We start from the raw sequence: 13,956 nt of genomic DNA, 5'->3' as shown, positions 1-13,956 counted from the left end.
GTTTTCCAAAAAACTTGTTTTGGAGATTTTATATTATGAAACAGTGAAGGAAATGTCAGTATAATGAGATAAACTAATCTCAAAACAGACAGCTTTACCCCAAAAAATTGTTTTGAAGAACTTTATATAAATCTTAGATAAAACCCATGAAATAACTCTCCACCCTAAGGCCAAGAAAAAGTCCTTCCCACCATGAGTAGGATGAGGGAATACTTTCTTTGAATGAATATTTTACAGTCTGCAGATAAATTATAATGCAACGATGTGAACAACATACTTTTTTCCGTGTTATTTTGGAGAATTACGGAATTCTTTTTAAAGCTCTCTCATCTAAACTAGTAGCATTTAATATATAGTTACAAATTTTGCCCTTTGTTCTCATCTTTGTGGTAAGCAGCTTGGATTTGTAAAACAACTCCTTTCAGCCCTCTTAAGAGGTTCCCTAACTGAAGAGCTCTTAGTACTCATGATTACTTTTCGACTCCCTAAACATAGGTGTTCAACAAAGGCTGTTAGATTTTTTTCATTTTATCTTTTGTAATAGAAAATCTTACTCTGAAGCTCCTAAATACATAAAAAACGTTTTATTTCCAATCATTACTTCAAGGAATACTGGAAGAAAAAAAAAAAGAAATTTGACAAGAATTCAAGCTCCAGAAATACTGCAATTCAAAGCAATAGCAGGCTCACCTAGTATCCCATTTATTCACAACTGTTACTCCCTCAGCAACTAATGGTATTCTCTACTCTTGCAGCTTTGCTATCTTGCCTTCCAATTTAATTTGCAATTCATGCACTTGGCTATATTCTCCCAAATCACCACCATTCATGTAAGTAGCACAGTGAAGCCTTAGCCAAATCAAAGTCCAACTGTTATAAATTAACAGCTTTATATACAAGGTGTCAAAGAGAAAAGAAAAAACCAAAAGAAATAAACATACAAATAAACCAAAGACTTAAATAGGAAGCATATCCTTTCTTCTTTTAGTCTAAGTATACTGTCTGATTGCAGTTTGGTGGCATTGATTTCTCAAGCATATATTGCCTCTTTCAGATTAAAAAAAAAGTTGGGAAGTTGGTCAGACAGAAAAATATTTACGAAGCTGATACACCATGCCCTGCTTCACATAGGGCTGCACTTTACAGCACGAGGTATAGCGTCACATGCTGTGAACATCAATTGAGTATATATAGCTTCAAGGACGTGAAGGTTTAACACAAGAAACAAAGAATGTTCGAGACTTAATGCTTGTAAACAGCTTTAGCTATTTGATACTTGTAAATGCTTTAGCACATACTAAACTCATGATTATCTTGTGCTTAGGAAACTATCCTTATGAAGCCACCGTTTCACACTAACTGAGTTTAACAACATTGGGCAACAGAATTCTTGCCTCCGTTCCCATTTGTTATGCCACTGACTCTGCACTACCGTCTCAGTTTCAGCACTGCCACTTTTTGCAGAGACCCACTATGTACCTTTTACTTGTAGGAAGGAAGTGGAGAGGCAGATTTCCAAGCCAAATCAGTTCTGTGTTCCACTTTATCGTTTAGGAACACCAATGGTTGTGCCAAAGTAACAGGATAAGAGTCTAGAGGAAGCGCTTTTTTATTGCTGACTACAAACATATTTTGTGGTAAGTATTAAAAAAAATCTGGAACAGAAAAGTCTTTATATCAACATCAAGTGTCTTAAAATTATTTTTTTTTTTAAAGAGCGATTCTGTTCAAAATAACATGTTATCCATTTTATGAAAGGCACTTCAAAGCTACACATGCTCTTAAGAGTTAAAAATCTTGGCAAGATACTTGGAATAACATCCAAGACAGTGTAACATTATAATATTTTAATCCTTAATTTTTATAGTGCCAGTATGATGGGCAATAACTACTTAAAACAGACATGAGTGGATAAAAGCACCTTCTCCATATTATGTATCACCACTAACCTGGACATTTCTAGTCTTCCAATTGCATAGTGCTCTAGTCTGGTGAGCTCAGGCTTAAGAAAAGTATCCAGCAAATAAAAAGCAAAGTTTATTTCCTCAGATGAAGGAACATGCCACTGGATGTCCAAGTTCCACAGGTCACCTGGTTTACCCCAGTCCTATAGTAAATAAAGACATTTCATATTAATCAAACTATGAAGCAAATTTTCTTTTTTAAAAAATTAGCATTTAATATCACTAAAAAAACCCAAACACATGAACTAGCTACTGCTGTAAAGCAGTTATCCTGACAATTCCAGGAAAAAAACCAAGAACACAATAAAACCAAACAGAAATCCCAAACCTACTATAGCATCTACATGTACCTGGAAAATAACACATACCTGAAAGGACTAAAAGGCAAAGGACTGTACTGGTCTAATTCAGATATAACTTTGCTATTCCTTTGGCTGGACACAAATTCAGAAATATTCTTAAGTACAACTCGGACTTTTGATACTCCTATAGAGAACATAAGGAAGCTAGCCCATTTAATAATACTCCTTTTCAGTTTTGAACCACAATCAGAAGACTTAGCACTTTCATTTTTAAAATAAAAAAGAGAAAGCTAAAATTTAAGTTGGACTTTCCATACAATGCTAGGTCATCCCATAACAAAGACAACCGTTTGTGTTTTGGCTTACAAAGAGCTCAGACTTGCTGTAGAATTGACGTCACTTCAGTACTTGGAAGAAACAAGTCAATATTTATTACTAGTTCATATTCAAACATGAAGTACATGCTTAGGACTACATTAATTAATAGATAGGCCTTTGCAGTCTTCACTTACCATTTCCTGTCTCTGTCTAATTTTACACAGTAATTTAGTATTTCAAAACTTCAGCATCTGTTCTTAAAATGCCTGGCTGATCTGACTGGACAAAAAGTACAAAGAACTACAGTAATACACTTACTCAATGTAGCCTGCTATTACTTCTCTTCCTTGGAAGAGCAGGCTAGTCCTCCACAAACATTACTTGAGAAAGTGACAGTTTTACACTGGGGCAGGGTAGGAAGCACGTAAGTGACAAACTCAAGCTGCTAATGGCAATTAAGAGTTGATATAATATATACTTTAAAGTAGCCACTGATGGAAGTATGGAACAGCAAAGTAATTGTGAATTTTTTCAATTTCAGAGGAGGAATTAAAAAAAATTCCATTTTTGTGTTGGGGCATTTAAGATTTTTTTTGTCTGTTTTTAAATGAGCATCTGGCCCAACTGGATGTTCCCATCAGTTTATAAAACTGTACTAGCTTTCAAGTAACAAGCATTAAATTATCTGCAGTTGGAAAGTTACGTAAAAGAACACTTTTCAGCAAAATGCCATTTTACATTCAAATAGGCCAGCTGAAAACTGCTGCACTGTTCACCTGTAATACTCATAAATTGACCTCAAAGTCTTAACAGCAGACTAGTGTATTACTTTTGACAGTTTCAGTAATTTTTAATATTGCCACTTCTACTTTCATTTTATCTCAAGCTCAGTTTAGAATCATTGTTCATTTGTTATTCTGCCTATCTGTAAAACACCGTATCTCCTTCCTTGCAATTGTTTTGCACAAATGTACTCATTTTTCCACGCACTCACCATTACTTGTTATATCCGATAGCCACCTTTATACGAAGAGGAACAAGGAAAGGCTGTAGCTCTCATCCACAAGAGTGGATGAAAGACTAAGTTTGTCCCAGTGCAACAATTCTTCCTATGACTGGATATTTAAGCTAAAGCAAACAGCAAAAATCTCCTGCTAAACTCCAAACGTAACTGTTTTATACCGCTGTACTTCATGATAGCTGGGTCTCAATTAAATGCGTCATATATTACAAGATTAAGAAACACAAGCAGGCACTCTTGCTTTGTATTATCTTATTGTAGTCATGCAATCATTGTCAAATGTCATAAAACACTAATATGTCATGATATAAAACTATTCAAAACAATAGTCAGTATTCATTTTTTGCTATCAATATAATTTTAAGTAACTTGTAATTTGCTATACATTTCAAAGCCCGAAGCATCTTTCAATTACACTTTCCATTGCTGCTACCTATGTTCAGAAATCTCCAAATAAAAACAAATAATATAGTGTATGACTGTTTTTTAAAAAAGAAAGTCAAATCCTCTAATCCTAAATAAATGAAAATCCTTGCCTTGATAGGAAAGTATTCAGAAAGAGGCTTGTCAAAGCCACCTGGCACACTGCAGTACTCTGTGGGGTAGATAAGTGTAGCAGAACGAAGAAGATGGTGCAGTAGGTTACAAGACAGAATGTAACCCTGCTTACAGGTTAAATGTAGGGTTCGCTGCAGTATCTTCCCAAGCTGCTCCCTGTACGGTAGCAACTTCTTTCCATCCACTCGAGTGATCTAATAGGAAAGACAAACATTTCAAAGGTAAACATAACTGATTTTGTTCTAGAGGACTAGAGAGAGGATTACACGGCTCAACCGATCCTGCACCACGTTTTGTTCTCTACGTCACATTGAATTCAAAGTAAAGACTGAACTTGCACATGAACTACCACTTCTACTGCTGTTGGAAAAGTTTAAGTAACACATAAGAACTGTGATATACACTGCTTCTTGATGCCGTTCAAAATTTTCTAGCAATACTTGTATACGTTTTGAGATTCATTTTAAAAGATTTATCTCTACCAAAAGCATCTTATGTTTTTCACTGCATGTATCCCACTTCTTTCTCTACCCCTTAATAACTGTTTGTATTAAATGCTTTAATTTTTTTCCACACACACCCCATATGTTTATTCTCTTCTAACAGCAGGCACTTAAGTCCCATTTAAAATCAGATAAGAACAAGAAGTTATATAATGTCATTCATACAACATTTACTTTCTTTTCACAGCAGAAGTTTTATTACTTTCTTCTTTCAGGGGTATTAAACAGGATTCAATGATATACATGCATGGGGAGAACATTCTTTGCGATACCTCTGACAGAAGCTGAAGATTCCAAAGTAGCTCCTTATCTAGTTCTTCATCATGTAACACATCATCATCTAGAGGAACAAGTGATAAGCGCTGCTGTAACTATGCTGCAGTAAAGCCTTCCCAACAGGCTAAATCATAAACCACATGCTTGCATCCTAAAAGTTTACTCCCAACCCTTCTACTGCAACCTTCCAATTCATATTGCACCCACATCCAACTGGAAGTTACTTTAGCTAATTTAACATCTTGAATGCTTTTTGAGGAATTGAGGAATGTCTGGAGACATTTTAAACGGCTACATTTTTAAAGCAGCATGCTCTTCTAGCTTGATAGAGTTCTGTCTTGAAATTACACATAAATAGTTGTTGGTTTGGTTTTTTAGATGAAACAACAGACAGAATCATTTTTCTGTCATTGAAATGAAGTTGGGGAAAACACACAGAGATTTTAAATATTATTTTTGTGTTTAACAAAAGTCAACCCAAACCAAAGCAAATAACATTAGATATCTTATAAACTTACTGACTGTGAGGTGAGTTATAACATTGCAGCAATGTGGTACAAACAGCTTCAAGGATTCCTCAGGGCGGCACTGGAAATAGCATCATAAATAGCCCATTTTAAAAAAAAGATGCCTTATGGAACTCAGTGCACACATTGATAAAAATCTTCTAACAACATAATTGAAAAAGAGGGAAGAATAGACTCTCTCTCAACTCCAATTCAATCTAGAGTCAGCCTGACGTCATGATTTTAAAACATTCAATAAAACCTATAATAAATTTAACATAAATGCAAGAAAAATACTTGTGAATTAACCTCTTGAAATACTGCTATACGCAACCATCCAGTTTTAAAAAAGACACAATATTAGGAACTACCTGTATTTACAGGAAAAATTGAGGGTCTTATGTAAAAAAAAGTAGTAGTATTGGCTTTGGGTTTTTTTAAACTAAAGGTCAAGTGAAATCAGAGCATTTTCTCTCACTTTTACTGCAGCTCGGCACATATCGGCAACCATTCGACCAGCAACTCTAGTCTCAAATATATTTGAAACAGCAAAGTTAAAGACCTTCTCCAAGGCAACCTAAAAATGAGTACAAAAAGGTGGAGGTTACTTTTTTTTTAAACTAGGTAGCATCAAATGTTTGATGTTACACAGAAGGCAGGATCTGTACATAATATTGTATTATTTTATAACAGAAGACTGGAAACATAATTCACATTAAAAAAAATCAGAATAGAGACACAGAAAAAGCAGTTCTGTAAAATGCCTAAAGTTGAGTAAAACATAACCACTCTCATAATTATAGTTGACAATATTACAGAATAGAAAGCTTAAAAATGTATGTGAATAGTAACTGCTCAGGAAAAAAATCCTAAATGTTACCAGCCCACGTGACTTGCATGCTGTGTAACACCTATGTCTAATTGTACAACTACTGCCTTGAGCTGAAGAATAAAAGCTGCTACAGAAGTAGCAATGACAAAAGGTTTGTCACAATAGTGTCAGTTTGCAGATTTTCACTTTTTTTTCCTTATTTATTGCAATACTCAGTTACAGTAACACACTGTAACTGGAAAATACGTGAAAGCGTCCACCATAATTAAAATAATTCAGTTACCGGAAGGTCTATATTCCCCCACCCCCAAGAGTTTAAAAACAAAACACACTGAGTGCTTTAACTGGTGACATAACAGGACACTGCCTTCAGCTGGAGATTGCAGACACTTCTAAAATATTCACTTGGGGAAGAAAGGAGGTCAGATAAATCTTGTTGACTAATGTAAGCTTGGGGTGCTTCTGAGAAACTACACAGAAAAACAGTTTTCCCTGAATAAGTCACAGTCCTCTGAAAGGAAAATTATGCTATTTCACATGTGAAATTGATGTAAAGCCAGAATGTCCCTTAGTTAACAAATAAATAAGGAATTAACTATCAACTATTTAAGTGGCCAGCATATTTTAAAGAAGCTTATTACCATCCAATACCTTGCAAGGCAAGCTGAACTATATAGTGTAGACTGCATGCGATTACTTTAATAATGAAAAATCAGGAAAAACACAGATTAAATACTTAATGACAACAACGAATTAACTTAGGACTCACATTAACCAAAAGATGCCAGACAAAATCATACCAAAGCGTCCAATGCAATGGTTCAAAATGTACAAAACGTAGCATCTCCAAATATATACATAATATAATGTAAACAGATTAAAATGTTTTAACCCAACCTGCAAGGAAAGAATCTGTCTGTGTAACAACATGGATTCTCCACCCCCCTCCCTCAGAGTTATTTTAATCCAGGTAATTTTTCTGATCCCATTAGCCACATGGCTCCTTGAACAGCTTCTTTTGCCCAGTTGAAAAAGTGGTAGGGAGAAGGAGAGAAAAGGAAAGCAGGGGATTGGGGGTAGGTTAGCATTACTGTCAAAAGACATGAAAAAAAAAAATCACAGCCTAAAATGATAAAGTGATAAAATAAGCTGTCAGAATGATTTCTCCTAAGAAAGCATCAAGAATGTAAGAGCTCTGTATTGACGTACGTGAAATCATAAAGCAAACTGACATGAAGTCCCCGTCCCCCCAGCCCTTTCCTTGGTTACAGGTGAAAGTTCAGAACAGGACAAAGAAGGAAGGAAGAACCTGAATGCACCAGTCATTCACAATAGAAAATTAAGCCTCTTAAAGTTAGATGGAAAGCCCATGTTCTACATACCTTAAAGATATCCTTCGAACACTGAGTAAGGATTGTGCTGAAAGTAGAAGAGAGACCCAATTCCACTAGACTCTCTAGATGAGTCATTTTCTCAGTTTCCGTCTCCTCTCTGGTTTGTTCTAGCGTGCTGCTCTCTATAAGTCCAAAACATCTACACAAATACAATAAGCACAATTTTAGTAAGTAGAACCTGAAAGTTTTACTAAGTTCTTCATGCCAAGCTTTCACCTATCCTTAGCTTACTTACCTATCCATAAACTGTAGTACAAAATCCTCAAATTCAGCCGTTGCAGAGCACAATTCTCTTTCCACCTACAGTTTTCCAATGCAAAAGAAGCACAAAAGGTTGGCTTTTCTTAAGGAAACATAATATAAAAGTTTATTTCCTATATTAAGTACTTCAAAAACACTTCAAATTTTTAAATTTTAGAGACTACAGTGCATTTCCCATCACAGTTTGAATAGTCTCGAGTACGCTACACGAAACGATTAGTACATTTTCTTTACACTCTCCTATCAAATTTCCTAGCCTTGATGTCTAGCCAAATAACCTCTCAGGGTGAGATCAGGTCTGCCTCCATGGATACAACCTTTGGCCTTACTACTGATCCTCCTTTCCAGCAGGAGGTCAGTGGGTGCGAACTGTGGTGGCAGTCTTGGCTCTGCCAACATATTTATATTAAACATTCAGCATACAAACTCCTCTGTTAATTTTCAAGTGCTGCAGCTCTGGGGCAGTGAAAGTAACCTTCTTCCAGTAGCTGAGCACTCAGAATATGTGCAATCTGTAGCTACTAGCTGTTCTCAGAGCTACAAGAAGAGTCTTCCAGCAGTGGATGAGATATTTTACATGGCAGCTGCAACTACCATAGCAGACACTACTGCTGCTGCCTCATTTGTAATATACCACTTATAGCTTCACTGTCTGTGCTTGAACTGCTGTTATCAAATGCCTAGTGATAAGCAGAGAAACAGAAAAACTATTTCCCATTCTCTCCTGTATTTTTTGCTATGTGGAGAAGAAAAGGACAAAGTATTAGAACAATGCTGGAGAAATGGAGTGCAAGGAGCTCTAAAACTAGAGATGAATACAAACAGCACTCCAAAGCAGCAAACAGGTGGGGTGACCGTGTCTAATAACAAAGGGGCAGCAAAGGATAAAACACAGAAGAGGGAGATGAGGCTCACTGTCTAATGATGTTACTATCTCTTGATTGGAAGAGATTAACAAGCATCTGAAGAGAAAGCAATAGAATCTTAATCAGAAAAGAGGAGCATGACTGCAGGAACACTTTAAAGAGGTGTGAATGTTTTGAAATTATTTCCCATAGGAGGAAAACAGCCCTGAAAAGTTAAAGAGTGCATTTCTTTTTTGAAAAATAAATACAAACAGCTGGGGGGGTGGTGGGGTGCTGTGTGTTTGGTTTTGTGGTTCCAGGTGGGGGTTTTTTGTGTGTTTTTGTTTGTTTGTTTTAACAGAAGACCAAATTCCTTCCAGAGTCTCCCAGACAATCAACTAGTTACCTTTTACCTCACTCTAAGCCGGACTAGTTTTGAACTAGAAATGATATATATACAACTTACAGCAACACTGTAGTCATCTGGTTTTTTCTGTTATTCTTTATTGTTACCTTAATGTTTTATGGTGACAAGAAGTTTCAAAAATTTAATGGTAACAAAGCTGCTATTTTAGTAGTCTCGAAAAAATTTAGATGGCAAGGGACCTCTGGAGACCATGTAGTCCAACCTGCTATGTAAAGCAGGGGAAGCTCAGAGTTAAATTACACTACACAGAGCTTTGTGCAGCTAAGTTTTGACATAAAAATATTAAACTATTTGAATTTAACATTATCTCTACAAGAACCTATCGCTAAGAAGCAATGCTAAGAATACATGGCAAATTTGCATGCTGATGTCAGCTCTACCACACTGACCAGAAGCAAATGTGATCCACATCTTTGGTTTTTGTTGCATTTTTTTTTTTAACGTAGTTTTACATATACAAAGAGAGTAGCAAACCTGTTACAGTTCAGAAGATATTATTACATTGCTAGAAATTAAATTGAAAACTAGGTTATACTTTTGTTTTTATAACTGCACAGCACTCTTACCTCTGAAAGATCATCTCTTTCTTGCAACACAGATGAACAATCTACTAAAGGCACCAAAGTAGAAAATGTTGCAATGAACTGGAATGTAATCTGTTGAGAGTTGCAAACAGCTCTTTAATAAGTGTTACTGTATTCTACACATTAAAAAGCTTTTGCAATTAAGGTATGGGAGCTAAAGCAAATTATTACATAAAAAAAAATTCCAGAGCCTAATTCTTTCACCCCAAAACCTCGTTATTTCCGATTTCACATATAACACTTACCAGTCAGCACTGTGCATATTTTCTGAGTAAAGTAACACTTATTTTGTGCTGAACTTTAAAGTTACAAAGACCCTATAATGCTTACATTGTTTGAATAGTCAATTAATATGAATTCCTGAAGATGTGGGCTTTTAGGACCTAATTTGATGAAAACCTAGTGATAAAAGTCTTCCTATTGATCTTAAAAGACTAGGAATATTTGCTAGGAGCTTTGGAACATCTATTTTATCTTGGTTTTTAGAGCTGCCCAAAAAGTCAGTACAATGCTTATCACAATCTGGTGTTAAAGATTCACTCAGCATTGTGTGACAAGCCAAAAGCATTATCATAAGTTAGAGGCTTGTAATATTGACCTTTTACAAATAAAATTGTGCAGGAACAAAATCAGGCTGAAAACTTCTGGAAACATAAGTTATTCGCTTTCATATGAATATTAAAAAAAAGCTTTCAGAGTGAACTAGTTGGCTAACTATCTTCTAAAAAAAGGTAAGATTTATACACTCACCATACATTTGCTGAAGTCATTTGGATCCACCCCAGGCAATGCTCTCATCAGTAGAGGTAGCATGTGCGTTGGACCTTCAGGAAACCACTTCCCCCCAGACACCAGACTACGAGCTACTCCAATTACACAGCTTAAAGTAGCTGTGAGCTGATGAGGTTCTGTCAATGTCTCAAGTGCAGGATATGTTCTACAAAGTTTAAGAGCAGTCGTATTAGGAACAATAATGTTTCTGAAGTCTTCAAAGAAAATAAAAGTAGATTGCATGTGTTATTTTCTACAGAAAGGGTACAAGATTTCTGCAAGAAAAATTCAAGCTGATCAATGGTTCCAAATTTTTTTTCTAATCTTTTCCCAGTGGACTTAACATTGCTCTATTAGAAAATGTTCCTTTCATTTAATCAGTCCTATTCACAACAAATTCAGGATTAAATAATCTGTTAGTAGTTGCAGCACAGGAATTAGTAACTGTGTGGGCTCCTAGATTCAAAGCTATGATGATTTTCATGTTTGAACTTTAAGCTAATGCAAGCTGTGTACTTAAAAGCGTAAGGTTCTTATGGCAAGCATGAAAACTTGCCTTGACTGCCTCTAAATAGATAAGAGATATATTACTTAATGTTACATTAAAGTCCACATCTTTTTTATAAAAACCTGTTAAGTTACTGTGATTTTTAAACCTTTCTTTACACTAAGTACTTTTTAGCAAACTGCGTAATACTTCCTACTGTTATCAACAACCTACAGTTCAAACAAGAGTCATAGTGCTACCCTTGCCCTACATCATTCAAAGCACAAAGGACCTACATCTACTCAACAAAATGAATTTGGAACCGCAGCCAAGGCAAACATACCAGTGATAGTTTGAACTACTGAGCAGACGTTCAGTCTGCTCTCAAAACAGAAAGAGTAGTCATACCCAATACGGGCATCCATTGCTGTCCTTCTTAGAACTGTTATGCTTGAAATGTTTTTGTATAAGAGCAGGTTCATCAAGTTTTTACAAACAGTTGAGTCAGGAAGGTATGGAATTCAGGAAGGGCTCTTCAAGACAAACTCATTTCTCCACTGTTTTTACAATACGAGTTGTTAAAGTACAAAAGACTGCATAGGAGGGGGAAAATTGATAGCGACTAGGAAGAGAGCTTTTCATTGGGGCAGGAAGGAGTTACTTTTTTTTTCCTGGAATTTCAGGCACCAAGACATTAGTAATAGTACAAACTAAGTATTTTACACCGCACGTACTTTAGTGATTTGCTTATGAAGTCAGAAGTAGTTTTAAACAATCTGTAGCTGTAACATACTCTGACACAAAACAGAAGTATAAAACATATGCTCATTACTACACAACACGCAATACCATCATTTATATTCAGCCCAATTGAAAGCTAGTGAGAAAGTACAAGGTGGCTCATGAATAAAGGGTACAAAGTTGCTTTTTCAACTGATCCACCCACTATCTGATACAATATGCTAACAAAAATGCAAACCACATGAGGACTATGAACAGTGCCCAGAACTGTTCCATTTGCCAGGTATTTTAAAACAAAACAAAACAAATAAAAAACAAAGTCCTCACTCCCTCTCTATCCTGACTCAGGTGATTGCTCAGGGTGTGTATTAGCAGCTCCTCTCACTGCAAGCATTCATTCGCAGCAAGGAAATTGCCTATCGCTTAGTATGACTGCTTTGCATATTTATTTGCTGGGAAGGGAACAGGGAAGTTGTAACATTTATGCAGAACTTACTTCTCAAGTACAGGTGGAATTACTAATTCAGGACGCATCAGTGCAAGGTTCTGCAGGGCTTGGGCAGCCTCCAGGCTTCCAGTTTTACTAAACATAGCCAGAAGAACAGGTTGAATAATGCATTCTACAAAGTCTGTAACATCCTGATCAGTAAGTTTATGACTATCAGGCACAGGAGTCAACCAAGTAATTTTCTTGTAGCGCTCACGATGCAGCCTTCTGACAACACCACTGGGTAATCTTTGAAGTAGTTTCATCAGTTTGTTCTGTTGAATATACAAGAAATGCTATTCAATTACTTGGCAGTAGCAGAATCTGAGCTGCTTAAGTGTACAGACAATTAATAAGCCAATATTCTTGAAATTACACAGCTACAATAAGAGAAAGCTCAGAAGAGCTCTAAAGTACAATGTCATAATTTATCATTAAACTTCATTTCCCAAAATATTAACAGTTATGCTGCCAGCACTATACCTTGATTTAAAAAAATCACAACAAATATATACAAAGGATATAGTCAAGAATCGAGATCACTTACTAGTAATTGGGACATCTCCGAGAGCATTCTCTGCACATTCACATGTAAGCAAATACCCTATTCTAGAACAAGTCAGCTCTTTTGGCATTGCTTTGAACAGTCTTGCTATTTTAATCTGTACTTTATACCAGCTATCACAGGGAGGTTCTTAACATTCTCTAGCAGAAGACTCCACTAGCTACACCATCAAAAAGTTATGCTTCATCAAACTAGATATGCATTTAAAAATCTTTTTTTGCTTTGGTTAATCAAAACTAGATTTTGCTAAATTGGAGACAGTAGGTCAGTAATACAAAAGCTATGTCACACAAGTAATACTGATGCTGTGTATCACCCTCCTTTAAAGTGCTGACTTCTTTTTCCAAGCTATATATGAATTAGATGTCTAGTTTCAGACTTCTAACTGCACTTCAATTAGATGTTTGAAGAATACTCCCATTAGCTGTGGTCCTGACATCTGGATAAAAGGATGATTTCTATGACAGTACAATCACATATCTTAAAATTAAAGCCTCAAAATATTATACAACCAACAGACAATCTGGCTGTTGGAGCACATAGTGCATCTATTAACACATTTGATTTGACAGGTTTGACCGTTGAAATTACAGCCAAAGTTATTGTCTTGACATGCAAAAAACTCACCAGCCAGCGCCCATTGTTCGAAGGATGGTAAAAAGAGGCAATGCTATTGAACAATCCAGACAAGTGCTTCTGCACTAGTTTACTTGGTCCACCCTGTAAAAAATAAACCACGGAATTTTATTACATAAATTACAGAATAAGTTAAAATGAACAGGTAACACAGTAGTACGAGGTACAAGTGAGCATTCTCACCACAGCAATACCTCCAAGCATCAAACCACATCTGCAAATTCCCTCCCTTCCCCACCCTCAGCTCAGCACTAAGTAGCAAGTTCTCCCCATCTGATCTGATGAGGTTCACCCTAAAAGAGTCATTCAATTGTTCAGCAGGTCCCAGGTGTGTATCCACAGCGGCACCTGTAGCTGGCTGTTCATTTCCAGAATGCCACAGACAGCGTCCGTGAAATAAACCTTTCCGTGCACATTCCAAACTGTCAGTGAAACAATGTACTTGGGCAAAAGATAGCCTAAAAACACACTAAACAGA

General features: G+C 36.2%; 1 protein-coding gene across 2 annotated transcripts in view; it reads right to left on the bottom strand.

Moving 5' to 3' along the window:
- Positions 1-13,956, bottom strand: part of PSME4 (proteasome activator subunit 4) — a 70,027-nt gene that overhangs the window by 35,512 nt on the left and 20,559 nt on the right. For both annotated transcript variants that reach the window (XM_075497033.1, XM_075497034.1), the window contains 11 exons: positions 13,470-13,562; positions 12,287-12,552; positions 10,542-10,728; positions 9,774-9,863; positions 7,910-7,974; positions 7,663-7,813; positions 5,927-6,025; positions 5,461-5,530; positions 4,939-5,006; positions 4,142-4,357; positions 1,950-2,107 (listed from right to left, as the gene is read on the bottom strand). In XM_075497033.1, coding sequence (XP_075353148.1) covers positions 1,950-2,107; positions 4,142-4,357; positions 4,939-5,006; positions 5,461-5,530; positions 5,927-6,025; positions 7,663-7,813; positions 7,910-7,974; positions 9,774-9,863; positions 10,542-10,728; positions 12,287-12,552; positions 13,470-13,562 — 1,463 coding nt within the window. The remainder of the gene's footprint in view (positions 1-1,949; positions 2,108-4,141; positions 4,358-4,938; positions 5,007-5,460; positions 5,531-5,926; positions 6,026-7,662; positions 7,814-7,909; positions 7,975-9,773; positions 9,864-10,541; positions 10,729-12,286; positions 12,553-13,469; positions 13,563-13,956) is intronic.

The sequence above is a fragment of the Mycteria americana genome, chromosome 3 (assembly GCF_035582795.1).
Source record: "Mycteria americana isolate JAX WOST 10 ecotype Jacksonville Zoo and Gardens chromosome 3, USCA_MyAme_1.0, whole genome shotgun sequence".
NCBI lineage: Eukaryota > Metazoa > Chordata > Aves > Ciconiiformes > Ciconiidae > Mycteria > Mycteria americana.
The sequence above is the reverse complement of the archived record's forward strand: the minus strand, read 5'-3'. Positions and strand labels throughout refer to the sequence as shown.